Source organism: Orbilia oligospora, assembly GCF_000225545.1.
Source record: "Orbilia oligospora ATCC 24927 unplaced genomic scaffold scaffold00054, whole genome shotgun sequence".
In the NCBI taxonomy this organism is placed as follows: domain Eukaryota; kingdom Fungi; phylum Ascomycota; class Orbiliomycetes; order Orbiliales; family Orbiliaceae; genus Orbilia; species Orbilia oligospora.
The window spans coordinates 3,103,650-3,126,815 of record NW_011645611.1 but is presented as its reverse complement, the minus strand read 5'-3'; the positions used below and the strand labels follow the sequence as shown (position 1 = coordinate 3,126,815).

Genomic DNA, 23,166 nt, shown 5'->3' with positions numbered 1-23,166 from the left:
TATTCTACTACTCTAAAAGTTTCTCGGAACAGCGCTGCAACTCTGCTGATAGTACGAAAGCAAAAAATACGAAGATAAATCTGGGCATAGCTAAAGAGCGAGTCAAGAAGAATGGTGTGCACTTTGACCTAGTCTCCCGACATGAGACTATAATACCCACGCTAAGGATACCTATATACAGACCAAATATGTTTTGATAGTCGATTGGTTGTACTCTTTTCTATTACTAAATTTATGGATCCTCGGGTTACTTTCCCGTGCAAAGATTATTCTTTCATTCTATATACGTAAAATAGCTCCGTTTGAAAGTGAAACTTCACAAGAACAAGAAATTTACTACCAGCTAGCTACTCTTTCTTAACAGGAGGATCGCAATTATCTAGTTTACATCGGTTAATCTTTAGCAAATAAAGCTTCCATCGAAAGGAACAACTGCGGAGAGGGTTTCAGGCGAGATATTCATTTTGGGTTAATAATAATATATTAATATTAGTTTCGAGCTTGGTGCCAGAGTTGCACTGTATACACAGTTTCGTATTACCATTGAATACCTATTGGAGTATTAGTCTCGGAGCTAGAGCTGCCCCAGTTGGAGTATATAGTTCCGACAACATATATTTAGTAGGACAGAAGTCCGGCTATATATAGCTAAGACCCCGATTACGTTAACCAGGATGGAGTAGCCCCGATGGACCAGAAGCTTCCTAGAGGTCTTATGTGTGGAAATAACGGAGACACCTTTTAAACTCGACTGAGGCGATCCACCGAGGGACCATGATATTTCGATTAATGTTTAAGTCCTGTGCATCTTTTAGGAAAGATTTCGACGTAATTTTGCGCTGTTACGGGAGTGATAATTACAATACCTGGATTCATTTAATATTTTGGACCAGCCACCACATGTGTGCTGGAGGTCTTGAGACAGCTCCCAAAGAAACAACTACTCGAGCTCGTCGATATATTACACGTCCTTACCGCGCGTCTAGTTTGCATTATCAGCCACCGACATTCTCAACAGATGCGAACGGAGTATAATTGAAAACCACGATTCAAGATTTCAGGGAAACCATCAACTCGAAACCTGCTATACGAGGGGATTCCTCGCAGCCGAATACATGCCCTCATGTTCTAGAAGGGGCTGGATTAAACGTCAAATGTATACGTACATACCTCCAAGGAAACCTTTCAACCATATTCAAATTCAAGTAAATTATTTTTTCAGTATTCCAATTAATACGGCTCAAAAACCCAAGGCAGTACGTACTTAAGTATCTTTGCATCTTTTAGAGGTCTTTTCATTCCTGGAAATCTTATAGCTTAAACAGCCCAACCGGTTCACATTTGTGGAGTATGAAGGATTCTAAGCTACTATAAATCTACGATCAAAGGAATGAATACACTGACCGCCAATGACTGAGATCCTACTAACAAGCCCGCTACACCTGGAAGAACGGCATTTTCGAGAATCAATCCTAAACCTCCCCGGCACGAAAGAATAAAACAGGACCTTGCGGATCTGTGGAGTGCCGGTTGTCCCAGACGGGATCCGGGATTTCCAGTTACTTCTCCATAAAAGTTGCCCCTCTTTTCTTGTTTAGGCCGGGCTATGTCTATATATCCGCATCTTTATATATACCCAAAATCCGATAGATGTGAAGGCCTTAAAATGTTGCGAATATCTGAGTCAAAATTCGAAAGAAAGAAAAATTACTTCCATCATAGGATCCTCAGTAGCGTCCGATCAGATTTATTTCGGTATAATCATTTAGGGATACGATCAACCAAGTGCGCTTCAACGACCATCCCAGATGCCTATGGCCAGTCCACTAATGTTCTGACCCCAAAAAGACATAATCCTATGGATAATAAGCCGGTTATAACTATTTGTTGGCACGCTACCAACGCCATCATCATAATGGTTATTTGGGCACCGCGATTCAAGTCGGAAGGATTTATTTTTAAGGCCTCGAAAGGATGGAGCGGACATTTATTTACAGCTGAAGTCGGAAAATCAAGTTTAACTACTCAGTTTGACAATGGCTAGGAAGATGACATGTCGGCATGTCATGGTACCGACCGGTGTACCTCTATAACTTATAATTAATCGACAGAGTACTCAATTCTCGTTTGTAATAACTAAATATACAGAGCGCAGATACTGGAAAAATGTTAACGTGATTTTTGATTATTTGGTACGTCGACTTGATTTCAAGATAGCTACCAATGGCAACCTCCCTCTATATATACCTTATATATATATATACTTTTTTTCCCGCGTAATTAAAGGAGCGCAGAAGCCGATTTAACCAATTCTACGAACTCAAGTAGAAAATTCGAATTCAAACCCCCGAGCGTTCTCAGAAGTATTATAGCTCCCCAAATCATGATATCATATCATTCTTTGTATATAAACAACTCTATTAAGCAAAAAAGAAATCAATCTTAACTCGTGGCCCCCCTTGACCATCATCTCCTACCCCTTCAAGATCTGAAACGTATCGATCTTCGCTATAGACACGACTTCGACGACCCAAGCTAGAATCTTTAGTGTTCAAACTATCCAACCCATTTAAAAAGCATTCAACATGCCCATGAAATTCAAAACCCAACCGCTTCCTACGAACTCTAGAATCTGGTCGTGGCAGGCATATCCTATTGATCTTTTTGAACGCCATGAAAGGACCATAGAGGTCTTCAAAATCTACTTCGGGTTGGCACCTTGGCGTCTTATAGTAGTAATCCAATTTTAGAGCTTCAATGTTAGGAAATATTCCGGCTAGTGTGCTGATTTCAAGAGGAGTGAATGGTGTGTCTTTCAATATACTCAGTTCTTTTAGCTTTTGTGACTGGAACCACGGTGCCGGAGTTGTGAAGATTGGGGTTTGTAAACGGACATAGTGGTTACAGCCGTATTCGCATCTTTTGGTGGATTCTATCTCTAGCTCCTCCAAGTTCGGTGCCAGGGCTAGAAGGCGAAAATAAAATTGGGTGCTATCTGGCGAGTAAGAGTCATCCATTCAATGAGGGTTTGAAACTCCATGGATCGAGATTTTAGCATACTCCAAGGAAACTAACAAATTCCCTTTGGTTTGCATATCTTCAATAAACTTCTCCACATCATTTTCAGTAGCTTGTGATCCCAAAATTTCTCCGGTTTCAAGAGATTGATGGGACATTATACTCTCAAAAGAATTCCCACCACACCATCGAGCCCCGATGTGAGACACTATAACTTCCAAACGCTTGAGGGTTTGAAAGAATGGGTAGGCTGAAATATGTTTTATTATCATTAAAAAAACGCTTCGCTGTAGTTGTGGGGGGATATAGTAGCTAAGGGATAGGTGTGTAAGGGCCGGGAAGTAATGTAGGGCGTTGAGCTTGGATTGGATGTCTGATATCGTATGTCCGCCAGTAAATTCCGCAAGTGTGGCAGAAATATCATGAGCCTTCTCACGGGCTCCGCCTATATGTTTAGCACACCACGGCTTTGCGAACCTGACGGATCTATAGATGGTTATTTAGTTAATTCACCTTTATTTTAACAAATTCATCCGATTTGACGGACAAAGTATTACCATAGTCAGTGTAATAAAGCTCAAAGGGAGTATATTTCACTTACCCTATCCAGGGCATATTTTGCCGGAATATATCTGTGTCCCGAAATAAAATAAGGTTTTTTGAGTCTATGGTAAGGCTTCGGAAACGTCGTTGAAAAGTAATACGATAGGCGGGTTTCGAAGAACGAGCAAAGTTCTGTAAGTCGTCCTCAGAAATATAAGACAGTATTTCTTCAAATAACTCTAAAGGTAGATCTAAAGGGGATTTAATGGTATCCATCTTTGAAATAGTGGAGAGCTGGGCGGAAGGTATTTATGATAATGTGGAGGCAACTTATACGGCGGGTTGGAACGTTGAAAAGAATAAGAAGTATAGATGAAACTGGTCAGGAGCTGGACTCAGGATATTCTCGGCGCAATATATATACCCATGGTCAAGGAGAGATCACCTAAGCCGTACCCTAAATCAACATAAGATCCCCCCTAATACGGAATGATCTGGTTGTAATCGTATCAGTATGTCGAATAACAATTCTAATAAATACTTAAGTAAATATAAATACCTAAAAAATTAGCGTAGGATTCACATACTAAAAGGCAATGAGAACCTGTAGATAGATTTTCGGGTGAACTTTTTGTTTTAATTTATTGTGGATATCTTCTAGCAGCTGACGGGTTGCCCATGAAGCTTATTTTGAAGGTGAATGAGGATATCTAAGCTAAGGTTACAACATGCAGCAGGGCTATTCTTGAGTCCATAACACGAGGGCTATGATCAGCGAGGTTAATCTGTAGATCCATGAGACACGTTGATCCCCAAAACTCAGTAATTATGTTTCCATAATTCCAGAAATAATAGCAAAACAACAACAAGTCTCAGAGCAACCATCAGCCATCGACCGTCAACTACCAGTCACAGCTGCAACGGACCAATCAACCATATCGTGACACAAGTACAAGCCTCTCATGATGCCGCCAGTTACCCCATCTGTCATCTACGCTCTCTCCAGAGTCCTTCCTTACACTCAAACCTCTCTCAAACCTCGAGATTCAGAACCCAGCGACGACGATGACAAGGGTACCTTAAAGATCGAACCCGATGCATTTCTTAAAGCTTTGTCACTGCTACTTGTGGAATGGCCTACAAATGAAATTACAGCAGTGGTAATGATTCGAGATCTGCCACATACAACAGTCCTCTTTGCAGGGTCCAAACCGTTTAGTACATCCGAAAGAAATAATTTTGAAATGGTTCAGCATTTCTTAGGCAGTCCAGAAGTAGTTAAATCTGCATCCTTTCTATTTTTGGCCATGCAACATTGTCACGCACGGATTATATCTCGAGCAGCGAGGCTAGGAGGAGTCGGAAACGCATTGGGGATTACGCTAGATACAGCAGATAGGGATTCGATGTGGACTCCGGATAGGGACTTTATGACTACTGTTCCGGACAGGGACTTTACGATGATCTGCGTTCCAGATGAGGAAACCGTTTGGAAGTATATTTTGTCCCAGTATGGCACTAAAGGACTGGAGAAAAGCTCCTTGAGAAGGGAAATACAGCTACTATTCCTCAATGCGCCAAGGTTAGACTCGTATAGACACCTTATAGAGGATTATCTGCGGATGGCTATGTTACTCTCCGAGGTTTTAACCAACGGGTTAGAGCTTTGGAGCACAGGGGCTATTGCTGGATTACCTTTAAGTAATGAGGATGGTGGAAAGTGTGGCGTTTTCCTTGCTAAAAAAGAGTTCGGAATGAGTGGGGCAGAGTTGGAGAAGGTTTACGAAGAGTCTGAGGTGCTTATGTGCAAGGTTGTGGATGCCGTCAGGGATGTTGGGGCTTATGCTAAAGGTGCTGAGGATATAATGGCTTTCATAAACGCGAATCCGGAGTTTAGGAAGTCGCTTCGAGAGAGAGAGACTTTTTTTTACGAGGTATGCACTTCTAACCCCTTATAAAAATATCAATACTAACCGATCGATGATTATAGGTTCCACCGAAAATACCCTTAATACCAGTTGAAATCATAGGAAAACCCGTCAACCTGATCAACAAGTTTTTACGAAAATCTGGAAGGGCAGCTATTACAGATGCAAGAATCATGAAAGCTTTCCCAAATTTACCGGAGTCAAGACTTGGAAGCACTAGCCAAACGGTGGCATGCAATGCCCATTGCGGAATTCACCTTATCTTGTCTGCCATAAGAAGGGGGTATTCAAGGCACCCATCTCATAAGATAAACATAAGCTACGGGTTTTCAGAGAATAGTTGCTATCTCTGTGAAACTTATATCGAGGTCTTGAAACGTCACTTGGTTGGGGAAGAATTAAAGAAATTTTTAGCTCCTCCTGAGAAAACTGAAACACGTCGACAGCAACATGATGAAGATTCGGATGATTTGTCGATGATTATGTCACATTTGAAGGGACTCACCGTCCAGCCTGGAAAGACCCTAAGAGGCTGGTTCTCGGGCGTGGCACAACTGGCCCCAGGAGTGAAGTCTTCAAATAGTGACCCTCCAAGGGAGCTCGAGCTGTCCGAAGAATCCACAAGGCAACAAGACCTTGAGCAAGAAGAAAAGCTGGAGAATCCCGGTTACTCAAGAGGATATAGAGAAATATGTGGAGAATGGCGATTTCCGAAAGGTACGCCAGGAGTAGTGGTAAGGGAAGTTGAGAAAGTTATTGAAGAAAGACTGCGGTACATTTATTCCACCACGAGGGCTTCTGAGAAGAAATCCGAGGACTTGAAAGCACCCGAAGACCTACCACCGACGATAATGGAGGCTCGCAATAACTTATAGCCTTCAATAGCATCTCAATAGTATTTGGTGTCGAAAGACTCGATATCGTGTATATAACACCCAGCTCACTGTAATAATAAGAATTGGTGTTGTCCTGTTGGAGGCTGACTCAGCGCCAGGCTCTCCCTTTTCGGGCAACTTTGACGTTCCAAAATAAAATTTTATCGATAGCAAAGCTACGACTCACAAATCCCACCTTGTGCGACACCTCATAAGCTCATTCCAATCCCATCTATATATACATATAGGACACCAGGCTTCTGCTTCGACAAAGCTCACTAAAGAATCAGAAACAAACTACCATAAGATACGAGCTGTATTGTATTGTGGTGAGTACCTGCAAGTTCTTTGTAAAGTTGTTATCACACGAGGGGTTCCCAAGAGAGTGGTGGCCCTTGCAATGTGGGGAGCTCAAAAATAGAGTCTCTGATACAATCAACTGGGGTCCCCAATTATCCCCATCCTGGCCAGACTAATCCCCAAGAATGCTCTGACTAAACCATTAAAGGCATCTCAAATTATAATTCTTACTGGTTTAGGTAGTTTGAGGGGGGTCCATTTGGTGGATAATTGCAGTGTTGTCAAAGACTCAACTGCAGAAATTTTAGCTGACCTAAATTGGCTACTATCCAGAAATATCTCCATCGACACTTAACCACCATCACCACCATCATCAACATCACCCCTTCTTCATAAACAACCTAGACCGTCCTTACCACTACTCGCTATCCAAGCTACATATAGCAGACAGCAGTACCATCGATACAACAGTCACAGAGTTATCCGTTTCTCCTTGCTCTCTCCGCTCCTCTCCTCCAACTTCTCCACCACCGACAATATGTCTACAGGAACCTGGCAGACGGGGATGCCTGAATCCCCTACTAGCTCTCCAGAGCTCCAACCTACATCTGACCTCCCAGTCGACAAGTTCGGCAATACAATCAAAGATGGCGACAACCTTGATCTAAACCAGGGCGAGGACGGTAGCGAGGAATCCGAATCTGAGCCAGAAGAGGCCCCAAAGAAGTCAATCCTCAAGAACAAGAAGGGCGCCGAAGCTCCACCAGAACCGCCAAAGCCCGAGCTACCACCTCAACGGGATCCTACCACAATAGACTTTACTACTTTGGACCCTCTCCATCCCGAAATTATTGCCCGTCAGGCTACTATCAACATTGGTACAATTGGACACGTCGCTCACGGAAAGTCTACCGTCGTCAAGGCTATCTCCGGTGTCCAGACTGTCAGATTTAAGAACGAATTGGAAAGAAATATTACTATCAAGCTAGGTTATGCCAATGCCAAAATCTACAAGTGTAACAACCCCGCTTGCCCGAGACCTACTTCCTACAAGTCCTTCAAGAGCGACAAAGAAGTCGATCCGAAATGTGAACGGCCCGGCTGCGAAGGTTCCTATCAACTGCTTCGTCATGTTTCGTACGTTAAATTTCTCCCTTTAATTCCCTACAAAAGGCATGTGGCTAATAGATCTGCAGCTTCGTCGACTGCCCTGGTCACGACATTCTCATGAGTACCATGTTGTCTGGTGCCGCCGTCATGGACGCCGCTCTTCTCCTTATTGCCGGGAACGAAGTCTGCCCTCAACCCCAGACTTCTGAGCATTTGGCCGCCATCGAAATCATGAAGTTGAAACACATCATCATTCTCCAGAACAAGGTCGATCTCATGAAGGAAGCTCAAGCCGAGGACCATTACCAATCGATCCTCAAATTCGTTCGAGGAACCGTCGCCGATGGCGCTCCAATTATTCCAATCTCCGCCCAGCTCAAGTACAACATCGACGCTATCAACTACCACATCGTCTCCAAGATCCCAGTTCCAGTCCGTGACTTCACTGCCGTCCCACACATGATCGTTATCCGTTCCTTCGACGTCAACAAACCAGGTGCTGAGATTGAGGAACTCAAGGGTGGTGTCGCTGGTGGTTCCATCCTTACTGGTGTTCTGAAAGTCGGCGACGAAATCGAAATAAGACCCGGTCTCGTCTCTCGTGCTGACGGCAAGATCAGCTGTACTCCAATCTATTCTCGCATTGTCTCCCTTTACACTGAAAACAACGATCTCAAATACGCCGTTCCCGGTGGTCTCATCGGTGTTGGTACCCGTGTCGACCCCACAATTTGCCGTGCCGATCGTCTAGTTGGTTTCGTTCTCGGCCTTCGCGGCCAATTGCCTAATATCTACATCGAACTCGAAGTCAACTACTTCCTTCTCCGTCGGTTGTTGGGTGTCAAGACTGCTGATGGAAAGCAGGCTAAGGTTACTAAGTTAGTTAAGGGTGAGGTTTTGATGGTTAACATTGGGTCTACAGCTACAGGAGCAAAGGTGATGAACGTTAAGGCCGACGCCGCCAAGCTCGTTCTTACTGGACCTGCTTGTACCCAAGATGGAGAGAAGATTGCGCTGAGCCGAAGAATCGATAAGCATTGGCGTTTGATTGGTTGGGCTAATATCGTAAGTTCCATTCTACCTATATTTTATATCAATGCTTTATGGGCATCCAGGGTCGCTAATTAAATATCTCAATAGGTCACTGGTGCCACTTTGGACCTCCCACCAGCCCCAGCTGTCCCGGCATAAACCTTCTTCCTATGTTCTAATAAAAGATGAAGTTTTTAAACCATACCCGGACAGAGTCTCATCCGTAATGAACCCTATGCCAACCAAAAAAGTTCTTTTAACCACAAAAGCGCTTTCCTTTTTTCCCTCCCGCCTTACATCTTTAAGACCTCATTGTTGATCGATGCGCCCCCCCTGTCATCTTACTATCCTCTTTGTTATATTTCCTTTCACTTTTGTCTCAAATATTATGTCTGACATGCACTACGTGGGAGTTTGATGTTTTTTTTAAACAATTTAAAGTAACTTTTTTTCTCTCGATGCCCTACCCTTTTTTCTCTTCGTCGACTGGCTTTCTTCAGTCACGGTGGGGGTTTCTCTTTTCTTTTTCTCTGCCCTCCACGTGGATATGTCATATACGATTTTTCTTAAGCTCCTTAGATTACCCTCCGTTACTCCGTCCGTTCCTTCCTTAAACCTTTACTAAGACTTTGATTCTCGTGTATGCTCGCATTCCGACCTCCTTTGTCTTCTAGGTTGCCATATGCATGGCTGACGAGACGGCATTTAGGGGGATAGTATAATGAACCCCTTTCCCCACCGTTGAAACTTAAGATTCCTTTCTCAAGATCTCATGCAACTGGTACCCATAACACTACCATCGCAGACATTTACAGCCTAGATAATGTCAGATAACTAGATCTTTGGGTTCTAGACGTAGTAGTATTAAGTGATATGCATAAACGGGTAGGAATGATAGTATATGCCTGTACGTAAATCTTGTACAGTAGTTTTATAGTAATTCAAACGAGACCCATGTCTTCCTTTTTCTTCTCCTCTGTATTATTATAAAACACGCCTCTATCCAGTATTTCGACATATAAGAAAAGTTAGAGTACACGAGCATCCGAGAGCCCAGGAGAACGAAAAGAAAAGAGAAGGAACAAAAAGGAACAAACTAATCAAAAGACGCCAGTAGGAAAGCAGGGCCCAGAAGTAAAATAAAAAAGGAAGGGGGAAAATAAACCCCCAACGTGAATAGTCAGTACTAAATATGTATCCTTCCCTGAGGAGATACCCCATCCATGAACAGGCGAAAAAAATAAACAAAAGTAAAGGGGGGAAAAGACAAAATACTAGAGAGGAAGTGTGTATAATCTACATCTCATAATCCTCCATCTCCATATCCTCTTCATCATCCATATCTTCCTCTTCTTCAGTAGCATCCTCATCCTCCAATTCATCTTCATTATTCTCTCTAGCGTCTTCAAAGACATCGTCTTCAAATTCGACTTCACTTCCAAATCCTTCATCGTTATCGACCCTCTTCCTCTTTCCATTTCCACTCTTTTTGGTCCCCGTTTCATTTGTACCAGCCATGAGTTTGTCTTCTTCCGCGCCAGGTCCTCTCTTCTTCCTAGCTCGGTCCTCCTCTTCCCACCTTGGAAGGCGTCGTCGAATCCTTCGGAGGGCAGCAGCGATACCAGCCGCTTCTTCTCCAAAGTCATCGACTTCATCATCCAAAGGAACCAACCCAGCAGGTCCTTTAGTCGAAGTTCCATTATTGTACTTAGCCCTCTTCCTTCTTGCTTCCTTCTCCAACATCTCTTCCTCGGTCTCATCTATCCTAACAATAGGATGCTCCAAATCGACTTCATCATCACTCTTGGCGAATGGATCCGGGAGGTCTTTGATCCTTAGCCAGGTGCGCTTCAAAACACCTTCTCGATATCGAGCTCGTCGTACGCGGCGGTAGTGTGCATTGATCAACTTATGTGTTTGTCTTTCAACTCTTCTACGTCGGTGTTCTTGGACCGCAAGTTGGTGTTGGGTTAAAGGTCTTGGGCGCTTTTCGCCAGGCTTCATATCAATGGTGGTTGGGAGGAGCCCCGAGAGTTTCAAGAGCTTAGGGCCGGCTAATCCCTTGGATAACAAGCCACGGGACGAAAGGCCACCAGGGCGTTTAGCACTGGCAAGCGCGTCCGGAGACATACTACGGGCGTCTGAGTCTGAGAGTTGGCCATCTTCGTAGCGGCGTCCACGAGCTGAGAAGCGGCCGTAGGCTGAGGTGCGGTCGGGTGAAATGTTAGATTTCATTTTTTTTCTTTCTCACGGGTGACGGAAATCTTTTTGTAGCATTAAGGGTATGGGTCGAAGTGTAGAGGGTGAGGAAAAGAGGAAAAAGACTTACTTGAGGGAACAGGTGAAGAGACAAAATTAGCGCCTGGCTCAATATCGTATTCTAGGGCACGTTAGTTAGTAACGCTCAGACACGAAAAGCAATCACAGCACAATGAAAGTGAACTTACTACTAGGCCGCTTTGGTTTCTTTGCCGTCGAAGATTTCGTAGGTATTATGCCGGCTTCCAGCTCTGCCATTTTACCTGGAAGATCGCAAGCGTTAGCTCATGCCCCTATCCGTGGGTCGATGCTTTCGTTATAGGGTTACAGCCGGGCTATTGCATGAAACTTATGCGCGTATAGAAGAGCCTACGACATTCGCGCAAGGGTGTTGCATCAAAGATATAGGCCTGGAGCAGATACTTACGATATCTCTCTTCTTTCATTTCATTTCCGAATACTAGTTCCTCCTTTGTATCCACATTTTCAGTTTCCGCTTGTTCCTCCGTCAGATGTTCAAATTCCGGAAGAATGATTGGAAGTCCCTTGAACTTCTCGTCGATAAACGATGGAAGTGTTTTATCATCATCTCCCTTTGCTTTGTTCTCCTTTTCCTTATCATCTTTATCTGATACCGAAGCCACACTCCCGCGGCGACTACCCATATCTTTCGTTGCATCCTGGGAAACACCCACGCCGAAAGGGTTTTCAACAGCATCTTTGGCTGTAAATCCACTTTCAAGGTACCACCACATCAACCACAGAAAGGCTTTCGCACGTGAAGCACTACTCAAAGTCCATCTCATAACCAAATCGAAGAAATCCCTGGGCTGACCGAAATGGAGCTCGGTCACTTTGTGCGAGTAATTTGCCAGCACGAATATTAAATTGATAGGATTGGTCCGAGGTTGCAATGGAACCTTGATGATCCCGTCGAGCGTCGTAGGTTCTCGACGGTCTTCGCAAGCTCCTTTCAGGATAGATTTGAGACGAGGGGCATCTTGAAGCTGCTTGTACGCATTCGGATCGACGTATGTTTGAAGAGCAGGGATGGCATGGTACGTTCGTAGCTGGGCTCTCATTTCAGGGAAGACTGATTGACATCTGATTAGACATATCCAGACGGGAAATTACAATATCGGTAACTTACAATTAAGGGTAGTATTCATTCTACCAATGTTGACCAGAAGGCAGACCATTGCCATATTGGTGGCCTGAGGTCTGTCAGTCATCAATTTGTCGCGGAGAATTTTACTCGTCTTGGAACTTCGGGCCATTGCGTCGATGTAGACATCCGCGAACGATTGGTTCTTCTCGCCGGTGTAGCTATTGGTGAAAACCTTGCTCTCATCCGTGAATATCGCGTGCAGCCAGTCAAATTGGATGTCCTTCCGCCATAACGGCTCTCCATCCGCTTTCTTGAGGTGCTTAATCTTGGCACCAGAGAAGGAAGTAGTGTAGTTTCGACGACCAGTGCCGGGCGGGTCCTTGGATGGTGTATCTTTCTCAGCATTCATCGCGGATGACATTGAAGCATCCACGCCTGTGTTTGTGCCAGCCGTGTCCGGACGTCCATCATCATTAGGCCGAGGGGTGGCTACCGAAGCCGAGGGCGAACCAGCAGACCCTCCAGCCTGGGGCCGAGGGGGTGAGTAGTCGATATCCATGCTATCTTTCATCATGCTATCATGCGAGCGTTTAGGACTGCGAGGTGATTCTTCATCGCCAGATCTGCTTTCGTGTTCGTTTGCTGGGAAGCTATCGCCGTTTGTCGTAGCGAACGACTGTGTAGGAGTTGCCTGAGAATAGGCGACAGTAGATGGCGGCGATGCCATTGTTGGACGTTGGTAGTTAATATACAGTTAAAAATAGCGCGTCTATACAAGGCCAGATGGATAAATAGGGATGCAAAACCAGAGCTTGTTGAATAGTTCTAACCCTAGCGGTGCGGTGACATCAGACTCGGCCAACAGCTTCGACACGAGGAGATCCAGTCGCGATGTAGGATTGGCCGGGGCTCGGTAGGATGGAAAACTCGAAGAATAAATGAAGTCTAACCAGGTATAGTTGATTAGATGGCGTAGGTACTGGTAGTAATCGATGGCGCGATGTTGATGATGTCGGAGGTTTAGGTGATTTGTCGCGCTGGGAAAGATGACGGCCGGGTCAACGTTGCCGCATCGCAATGTTAATTTACGGAATTGACGAAGCGAAGGTTTGGAGATGCCGCTAAGCACCTAACTTAGCCTCTCGTTAACTCCGACTTAAAGTCCGACTAATGCGCCACATTACACAGGTCACACGCCACACCAAAATATCACAAATACCACACATGGCTCTGTGTTGGACGGAACCCAGAATGCGCGAGACTGTTCCTCAGTCCGGAGACAAGAGTCGACGGCCGGCATCTAATCCACACCATATATAATATACATTTACTAAGTACTCTCTATGCACAAATTCAGGCTTCTCCACTAAAACTTAATATAAGAACTTCAAATAAATGAATATTTATTTACACATTAGCCTCATTAATATACACCAGATCCGTAAAAAACTACCAGAAGTTTTCAACTGTGTTGAAGAGTCTGGCAACGGGAGAAATGCCGACCACATAAATTTAAATCAAAATTGTACAAAGAAAGTTTGGCCCAACTGGAGAAGCAACGTAATAGCTCGAGTCTTAAAGTTAACTCGAATGTCATATAAACGGAACATAGGGGGGAGTGTCAGAAACCGCAGGGGGCCCCGAGGGTGAGAGTTGCCTTGAGATGCTGGTGCAACATCCCAAAATTTGATAGTACTATCACCCTTGGAACAGGATATAAGAAGCCGGTCGTCAGGTGACAAGAACATACAGTCGACTTTACCTGTATGACTACCAACCCTGACTTTCAAATCCCCCGTCAGAGCATCCCAAAGAGAAATAATACTCCCGGACGAAACAGTAAAAAGGGAAGCAGCCAGGAGCATGCTAATAGTTGAGAAATAAATGCTCGTTAAAGTGTCATCCTCGGTATGATGGGCGAATTTAGCTTGTAAAGCTCCAGTGCCAAGATCCCAAACCTCAATTGCAGTTGTTTTCCTTTCCAGCCTTGGTGCGAGACCATTTTCAAGCCATGTACCGGAACCGGATGAAAATGCTAAAAATTTACTATTATGTGAGAATGCCAAATGGTTATAATAGCCCCCGGTGAATTTAATTCGGAGAGATTTGGTAACGATATCCCAAACAAAAAGTGGAAGCTCGTTGTGCATGTGAAAGGCTAGGAGCTCACTATTGGGTGAAAAGGAAAGGTACGTCCCCTGAAATTTCGGGATCCGGATTGCATCGATTGTGAACTGTGTGTGTAAAGCGCCAGTAGCAGTCCTCCAAACAGCGATCCTATCCTCACTATATCCATAGGAAACGAAAGCTATGAGTGTACTATCAGGTGAAAAGGGATTAGTTATAGCTATAGTTACAGCTACAGAAGGGTCGCAATAAATAGACTCGCCAAGCAGAAGCCTAGTATGGAAGGATCCATTAGTATTCCAAAGATTGATAGCATTGCCATATATGTTAACATTTGTCACATAGCTGGACCTCGAAGACATTAAAAATCGATTGTTGGGTGATAGAAAGAGATATCCAGCGATATAGTCGACTTCAAATTCACAATCGGGCACTTGAAATACGGTAGAGAGGCCGGTATTTCGGAGCCAAAATTTCCCGGAAATAAAACCTGAGGCGAAGCAGGATGCTACAAGCGTTCCATCCGGTCCAAGAGCGCAACTAGTCAGATAGGAATATGTATTTTTCCCGATTGCAAGCTCGGTGTGTAAAGCTTTGGCAGAAGTATCCCAAACCTTGAGAGTACCGTCTGTTGAGGAAGATGCTAAAAGCGCACTGTCAGGCGAGAAGGATATAGAGATGATGCTAGCGTTGTGATCTTGGAATCTAGCTTGCAAAGTTCTAGTGGCAAGATTCCAAAGACTGATGGTATGGTTGCCTAAGCAACAGGCGAGAAGCTCATTGCTAGGTGATATACTAAAGGACTCGATCCAAGAACTATCCTTTAACTCCCCCCGAGAGGTTTCCATGATGACATCCCAAAGTGTAATGATACTCTGACTCGAAACATATGCCAAAAGCCTGCCATCAGATGAAAAGGCAAAGACAGGCTCTCCCAAGAGACTAAAAGCAGTCATTTCGGCACGCAAAGCTCCATTGTCAGTACTCAAAACCTGGATAGTGTAATGAATGTGACTGAATGACTCGCACTTCAACAACGCCAAAAACTTGCCATCGGGTGGAACGATGAATGTAAATTGAGATGGATAACGGAAATTAACTGCCAGCTCGGCATGTAAAGATTTAGTAGCAATATTCCATAATTTGATGGCGCGGCGATCATTCGTCTGAGAGAAATATGCTAAGAATTTGCTGTCAGGAGAAAAACCAACACGCGATCCGGTTTCGGGCAGCTCAGTATGTAAGGCCCCGGTGTCAGTATTCCAGAGCGCAATACTGCCTAAGCCGTAACCAATTCTGGAGTGAAATATGGATGCTAGAAGCCTGCCGTCTGGTGAAATTATCGCATCCTGGGGCTTGTGAACTTTACCAAGCGGAATTTCAGCCTGCAAGCTTCCCATACTAACATCCCAAAGCCTGCAGCTTTCACCGAATCCATCAGAGCCCATTTCCATTTGAACTTGCTTCTGAAATGCAAGGAGCTTGCCATCGGGTGAAAAAAATACCACCGTGACGAAACGAGGTTCTCCGTGCGGTTTGGAGCTCCTGGAGTCTAGGCCTCGCACTGGCCGAGCTTCGAGTCCAGGCCCGGGCTGCGAGCAAACAATACCGTCATCGAACACCTGCAAACACAAATTCCAGTTTTCTTGAATTGCCCGTGTATTATTTACCCATGGAGAAACCTCACCCCAGTTTTGCTGTCTGATCACGCTCTGCTTAGGACTAAACAGAAGGCAACTTGAGTATAGTTGCAAAGGCATCCTCCCAATTATCGATTGGTGCATCATAATAAATCTTTTTGCATCATAGATGAATGAAGGCAAAGTGCCGGCTAAATTCTTAAAATATTTCGCTAACTTAGCCGCTAGAGGTGCAGTGAACTTAAGTCTTTGGGGCTGACTTACTTTACACATGAACAGAAGTGACTCGATCATTTTTAAGCCTTCAGCCGACATACCCATTAAACTTAGAGCCTCGACCCAGTGAAGAAAGTGCTTTTGTAGGAAATTCAAGATAGTATGATAATCGTCGTTATTCGAAAAGCAATTATCGCCGTAGTTTCCCTCGAGGAAATGCCCCACCCAATGGGTGCAGGAATACCGTACACTTGCTAATGGGTCTAGCTCCGGTATTTTGAGATCATTATTTACCTCGAACTCTGGTCGGGGCAAGCTATAGATGTTTTTACGGAGACTTTTTGACATAGCCTGCAGGGAGTATGAAAACATGGAGTAATGGATGTATTTTGGACGGCCGCTGAAGAAATTTGCAAAAGAATTTTCCTCGAGCAGGAAATCCTTGGCTGATTGATGAACGAAATAGATCGTATTCTGACGAACAGTTAGGAAGGAGCCACAATCTTTGACTAAAGCTTCAATCATATCCGGTTCTGTTGGGTCGCTTTCAAGTTCGGTCAAGGCCGTTAATTCGGCTAGCTGAAGGGGCCGATATGCAATCGCCATTGTTGAGAGAATTACCAGACAAAGCCTAGGGTTTTCTCCTCGAAGACTTTTTATCTTTTGCATCATCAAACCATATAGTTGAGGCAAACCGCTGGGTATTTCTCTAAGCTTCTTCAGAACCGTTTTTTTGTATTGATAAGCACCTTGTAGTTCCTCTAGATCCTTCATAACGAGAGACACCCAAAGGAAGGTGCCATCCGCCTGTTTAATAAGTTGCTTGCAAACTTGATTACGGAATTCTTCGTCTCGTTCTGAAGGCCACAGCTTCAATACTTGATCGCCTATATACGCTTCAACGGCGCGAGACACAAGGCTAGAGTTGAGTTCAAGGCTTAGCCTCGAACCACCGATAGAAGCTGGAAGGGCCAGCTTGCGCTCAATATCAGACCAATTCCGACTTGATACGATCCATTTGATTTGAGGGGAACTGGAAGTCGACACAAACTTTGAAATCAAATCGAGGAGCTTCCCCAAATCAGAAACACACTCATCGAGCGCATCGATTATCAAGTAAACGGTGTTAGTAGGCTCTTGAACAAGATCGGATAGAATCGCGTCAAAAACCTTTGACAACCGAAACCACGAGTTGACACCCTCAAATGCCCCCTCTCCAACCTGGTCATAGATCTGCTGTATATGGGACCCAAGTGACTCATCCTGAAGGATAAGTGAGAATATCAGACCCCGCAGCACCGCTGTAGCATTGTTAATGCGCACGTCCGTACCCTGGCAGAAGAAATACGATAGATAAAAGCCATCGGTCGCCGAGTTATCTCGCTCTAATTCATTTACGATCCCACATAGAAGCATGGTTTTGCCTTTGCCAGGGTCTCCACTAATCCACAAAATGTGATACTGATCGTCATTACGCCATTTCTTGAAATCGGGGTTGTCGAGTATCCATTTGTAAGAATCGTCAAAGAGCCCTCCTTTGGTGCTTTCAATTCGTTCTTTGTCCAACCGAGGATCGGTTATATGTAACTCCCTTAGGGCAGGGTGTGAAAATCTGTAGGGACTATTGACGCGATTGCCATCATCCCCATAGCTAGAGCGAATTTGTTTGTGTTTAATATCGTTCCCTACATATATAATTAGTTGATCTTATGTAAATGTCAAATTACTACTTGATAGAAAACTGCATAATAACGTGACACCGGACCAACATACTTTGGATCTGGTCTACCCCGTACTTTGCCGCTTCCAGAGTACTCCTAAGGTAGCTTTGAATTGTCGTGTATGTTGGATCCTGGCTGCTTCTTAACTTGACTATTGTTGAATGATTTCCTTCGGCACGAAATAATTTTTCGAGCGGTTCCATCCCCAATTTCACCGAATCCCTATCCACTACGATTATGAGATCTCTTGTTCGGCCAAAAGTGCCATCTTCTTGCTACATCCTCATGAGATTCTAAGGTCAGAAACATAGATATCTTTTCCATAGTATATTCACATACCTTAACAACCTTGGGGGTCTTCTCAGTCTCAAAAAAAGAAAATATTCTAGTCCCTCTTTTTTTGATACGATTCTTGAAGACGTCAAGAATAGTTGTATGTCGGCTAGTTTCATAGGCTATATACTCTATCATCTTTTCGCCTTGGCCTGTTGGATCGGAGATTTCCTCTACCATCGAGCGGACATCGTCCAAGTTGATGCCCCGAAATGGAACACCAAAAAGAAAAATATCCGTGATGGATTTGTAAATGTGTTCTAGTTCTGTTTTTTCGGAAGACCGAACATATGCCTGCCCATCAAAATAGATATCAGCTACGGAGCCCAAAACAGAACTTAGAACACGGGACCCAAGCCAAGGTCAACACCCGAGGTGGTATGCTGACGTCCGACCTCGAGACCAGGCGGGTGCATACATGTGTAACAATGGTGCCGCCAAAACTATGGCCGATAATCACCAGAGGTCTATCTCGTTCCTAAATATACAAGTTTAATTTAGTTAATGCCTTCTTAGACTTTCAGGTCAGCTTTGGGAAAAGAATACTTTTGGTGTCTTTCTCGCCTTATCCAACTCCGTCAGGAAGCTGTCACCGTGGTCTTCAATCCACATTTGTTTCTTGCTTCGATACTTTGTATCATATCCGAAAGTCATAACTCTACAATCTTTCAATATTTCGTCCTTACTTATGAAGTCGCTCAGCCACATTTTGTCGTTTTCGGGGACATCGCTGCAGCTAGTCCACGATCCAAAGGCATGAGAGTTGAGGCCTGAGATCGCCACAATACTAAAAGATAGGAAGTTTAGAATTATTCATGTAGCTCATTGATTATGCATTTAGAACTAGGATTTTGAATCTAAAATATTGATAAAAATTGCGACAGTACTCACTCAATCTTCACGTCATTTGGGTTGACTGGGAATAATTGCGTAAGGCCATAAAAATCGGTGTCAATGAAGACGTCATTTCCGTCAAGTTGGAACCATGGCTCCGGCGTGGCTAGAAAAGACGGTACTTGTGGGCTTCTCGTCGCAATTCTTGGATGGTATTTGAAGATGGCGACCTGAGCCTGCGATCTATTACAGGCGGGTACGAGTTGAAAGTGAACAAGAGAAAATTCCTCAAGTTCTTCTCCAAGTAAGCTGTCAAGCTTAGATTTAAGCCCATCTTTGGTGGTGTTATGACTGATACATTGGGCCCTAAAAACCCCGCGGTTTTTGACAGTTGCCATCGTAGGTACTTCCGGGGGCCTAAAAATGCAAAATTATGCGCATCTAAGATGATTAATCTTGTAGATTTAAATTCAATATCTCCTCTAGTAAACCGGCTCTCTGAAAATTCGTATCCTGGTTGGACAAATCTCGAAGAAACTTCTTGTACTCGGTGAAGGCTCCAACTCCCGACCCCACTTAAGTACTTGTTCGAAAACTACGAACCACGAGGCTTCGAGAATTCAACGAATTCAAGCGAGGTTGTGGCAGAACAGCACATCATGCATCAAGTATCCCATATTAGATACACAGAAGCCCGTATCAATTCCTAAAGTATCTTAAACGTATTCCACGCCCAAGACTCTTATCTCGTAAACCAGAATTAATGCTGCTGCGAAGCAAGACTATGTTGAACGAACAAATATATTAATATTAATATATGGCGGAAATTGCTTCGCTCGCGCGCGAGGCTATATCAGATATGATGCGGCGCCGAGCAGCTGCAGGTCCACCAAAATCCTGCTACATAGGAATACAGAAATATAAATTTCTTAGCGTTAATTTTAACTAAACTTGAAGATTCAGGAGCTATTCACAGCCCTTCACGCGGATCTTTTTTTTTTTTTGAAAGCTAAGTACCCATAGCCGCAAATATGTGAATACACCTGACCCGCTTGCACATAATATAAACTGCGTTGTGTTGTGGTTTTCTTTGGTGACACGGAGATCTTGCAGACCGATTAGTTTAGTGTTGAGACGTCGAGGCTGGAGATATTGATTGATACGCAGATTGATACGTCGGATCGGCCCAGAGTCAGCCCTCTAAGATATCTTATATCTAATCTTTAGCCAAACGAGACTAATCAACTTTACAAGAATAATATCTCTAACATTTTCTGGAAGAGAATGCTACCACATTGAAGAGAATATTAGTACCCTTGTCTATTTCTTCAATTTCAGCCCTACATGCGAGATGTCGACACCGGCGTAGTCCGCTCTATAGATCTAGATCTAAACGTATATTATATTAAAGTCCGCAATCGGAAAACATTCCACATTTAGGTTGGCGCTCCCACGACACTTCCACCCGTTCCTTGATTTTAGTAGATCTTTGAATCTATAGCTGACATGTACTAGCGTGGTGATAATCAGTCTTGCTATGCAGAATAAATCTCCAAATCTTCGGGGCTAACTTGCTAGCTAGGCGGGAACCTGTATGCATCACCAAAGGAATGTGAAAGCGAAAGTATATACGCACGGGGTCACACAACCACCACCGCAAGTGCCACGATATGCGTGTATTGCATATTGCGATATTATTCGATATTCCAAGAAATTTGAAAATCGGGGTCTAGCCAATTATCTAAACCCCCGTTTGCGATTTGGATTAGAAATGCAACAATGCGTGTATCCTTTCCCAATACTGATTCTGCGAGGCTGGATCGATGCTCTCCTGGCTACCCGAAGTGGAACATAAGAACTAGCTCCTGCAGTATAGTTACTAGTATTAATATTCCGAGATCCCCGCTTTAAATGTCCTTCAGCTCCGATTTTTTTTGACTTTGCTGTGCGACGACAATCTTAAGCCAAACACGTCGATTCAACATCTCGATCAATTCCAAAACATCCTCGAGTTTCAACACGAGGATTTGGCTTATACGTCTAAATATTATATATCTATTTTTATAAATTTATTACGGGGAGAAAAAATAGAAAGAGAAAATGCCTAATAACGACCGAACGGAAAGGATTCTAATATATATAGGCAGGTCTATGAAGAGATTCGCTGAGCTACTCGTGTTTCGAGAATAAAATCAAGTCGTTTTTCTAACTAAAAAGATTCGGTTCCATAGTATAGTTCGCCGCGAGCTTCGCTTGACCGACAACCCCATTCTCCACCACATCTCCGAACTTTTCTCTAAAAACCGCACTCCTTTTACCCACCTTCTCCCTGTATACGTTTTTCCAGCTCGTCAGATAGAAATTTCTGGTTTCCTGGCTCCAAATGTTGATATCACCGATGGAAGTACCAATGACATCACTAATACATCAGCCTCAAAACCCACTTCAAAAGTGGAATCACCATATCCACCCGCCCGCAGCGTAGTCGGTCAATTTCCTCGATGTGGACCCCACCGTGCAAAATTCTGGGCAGAGTCGGTGTGGGACTTTAAGACGAGTCTGGAAAGTATAGGAAGCGGACTTGCGATTAGAGTTGGCAGGATAGACGATATTCTGGAGAACATCCTAGACTATTTTAAAAGTGGGAAAGGAAACTATGCTGCTGGTGTTAAGTGTGAAGTAGTTGGAGTATGGATTACGGCTGAAGAAGGGGTAGCAGAGAAAACGGATGAAAGAAACGTTTTTAGGGTGGCTGGGATGAAAGGCGTAAACATCAGGACTTGGAAAGATGAGAAGTTCCTCGTCGATGAGTATGCTTGGATATACCAAGAAAAACTGCAATAGCCAAATTACTAACTTTTACTTCAGTCGAGATCTAATATACATGACACCGAAGGAAATCCCGGATACTTTCTCCGAATTCAAAAAGACCGTCGGCCCTCTTCGAGATGCACCGCGAAAGCCTCTACCTCCACCAGACATGCTACCTCCTTTACCAACAAGAGTTCCACCGCAACCAACCCCTTTCAAAGTCCCTAATACACTTGGGGGCTGGATATCCGGGCTCCTAAAGCCCCTGGAGGAGAATCCCGTGGCTATGATTACCCCTTCCTACCCAATTAGTGCAAAATCACAACACACATACCATGGCGGCGAAGCTTATGCTCTTGAACACCTCAAAAACAGTATATCGTCGGGTGCAATCACTAAATTCAGGGATCCACGTCGGGGAAATATCGGTGAGGACTATAGTACTAAACTTGCTGCCTGGTTAGCACTTGGTTGTGTTACAGCCCGACAGATCCATGACTATCTCGTAAATTTTGAAGAAGGAAAAACGCAAGTAGGTCAATACGCTCAAGGGTACGCAGAAGGTGAAAGTAAAAGTACATCCGGGATTCGGCTTGAGTTATTATGGCGAGATTATCTTAGACTCTGTTCCCGAAAATACGGCTGCAAACTGTTCAGACTAGAAGGACTCAAAGGAGAATTGGATCGGCAATGGAAACATGCGGACAATATTGATGTGAAAGAACAGATTCAAAGATTCATAGAGGGGGATACAGGAAATCTGATCATAGATGCGGTTCTTAGAGAAATGTACTTGACAGGGTATACATCTGACAGAGGAAGAGATGTTGTGGCTAAGTACTTTTCAAAACAGCTTGGAATAGATTGGAGGATTGGAGCAGAGTGGTTCGAATACTGTCTTGTAGACTACGATGTTAGTGAATTTTGGGGCAATTGGCAGTATTATGCCGGGGTGGGGAACGATTCTAGCTGGGAGGTTCCACCTATTAGAGCTGGCGAGGTGCAAGAGGCATATATAAGGCAGTGGATTGGTGAAGATTTTATCTGAAAAATTCAAATTTTTTTAACTGACTCGAGAATCAAGCTCCATCTAAGAGATAGTTCAAATCTAAGTATCAATAGTACATGCATCATTTGCCGGTAGACATTATTTGCCTTATCGATACTGCATCTCATATCTGAGGGAACTCGAAACCATCTCGACTCCCAAATTGGAAAAACCAGGTTTGTGTTGCCTTAAGTTAGATTGTTGCAAATTGTGCGTTGTATCCCACATCCCTGCAAATTACAACCAATAATCTTCCTTCGCCA

The 23,166-nt window shown here is 44.0% G+C and overlaps 6 protein-coding genes across 6 annotated transcripts; 3 read left to right on the top strand and 3 right to left on the bottom strand.

Moving 5' to 3' along the window:
- Nucleotides 1–2,420: 2,420 nt before the first annotated feature.
- Nucleotides 2,421–3,017, bottom strand: AOL_s00054g940 (uncharacterized protein; the record flags this gene model as incomplete). The annotated part of the gene is made up of 1 exon (XM_011122256.1): nt 2,421–3,017. One exon carries the CDS (start codon nt 3,015–3,017, stop codon nt 2,421–2,423), a length of 597 nt encoding a protein of 198 aa, XP_011120558.1.
- Nucleotides 3,018–4,526: 1,509 nt separating this feature from the next.
- AOL_s00054g939 (uncharacterized protein) lies at nt 4,527–6,364 on the top strand (the record flags this gene model as incomplete). Its single annotated transcript, XM_011122255.1, has 2 exons — nt 4,527–5,495; nt 5,552–6,364. 2 exons carry the CDS (start codon nt 4,527–4,529, stop codon nt 6,362–6,364), a joined length of 1,782 nt encoding a protein of 593 aa, XP_011120557.1.
- Nucleotides 6,365–7,202: 838 nt separating this feature from the next.
- On the top strand, nt 7,203–8,965 carry AOL_s00054g938 (uncharacterized protein; the record flags this gene model as incomplete). Its single annotated transcript, XM_011122254.1, has 3 exons — nt 7,203–7,801; nt 7,861–8,839; nt 8,915–8,965. 3 exons carry the CDS (start codon nt 7,203–7,205, stop codon nt 8,963–8,965), a joined length of 1,629 nt encoding a protein of 542 aa, XP_011120556.1.
- A 1,137-nt stretch (nt 8,966–10,102) lies between these two features.
- AOL_s00054g937 (uncharacterized protein) lies at nt 10,103–12,900 on the bottom strand (the record flags this gene model as incomplete). The annotated part of the gene is made up of 5 exons (XM_011122253.1): nt 10,103–11,007; nt 11,136–11,186; nt 11,254–11,328; nt 11,493–12,158; nt 12,216–12,900. The coding sequence occupies 5 exons, from the start codon at nt 12,898–12,900 to the stop codon at nt 10,103–10,105; spliced, it is 2,382 nt and encodes a 793-aa protein (XP_011120555.1).
- Nucleotides 12,901–13,690: 790 nt separating this feature from the next.
- AOL_s00054g936 (uncharacterized protein) lies at nt 13,691–19,442 on the bottom strand (the record flags this gene model as incomplete). Its single annotated transcript, XM_011122252.1, has 6 exons — nt 13,691–17,841; nt 17,930–18,152; nt 18,217–18,504; nt 18,629–18,688; nt 18,757–18,997; nt 19,102–19,442. 6 exons carry the CDS (start codon nt 19,440–19,442, stop codon nt 13,691–13,693), a joined length of 5,304 nt encoding a protein of 1,767 aa, XP_011120554.1.
- A 2,103-nt stretch (nt 19,443–21,545) lies between these two features.
- Nucleotides 21,546–22,903, top strand: AOL_s00054g935 (uncharacterized protein; the record flags this gene model as incomplete). Its single annotated transcript, XM_011122251.1, has 3 exons — nt 21,546–21,582; nt 21,617–21,854; nt 21,913–22,903. The coding sequence occupies 3 exons, from the start codon at nt 21,546–21,548 to the stop codon at nt 22,901–22,903; spliced, it is 1,266 nt and encodes a 421-aa protein (XP_011120553.1).
- Between the last annotated feature and the right edge of the window lie 263 nt (nt 22,904–23,166).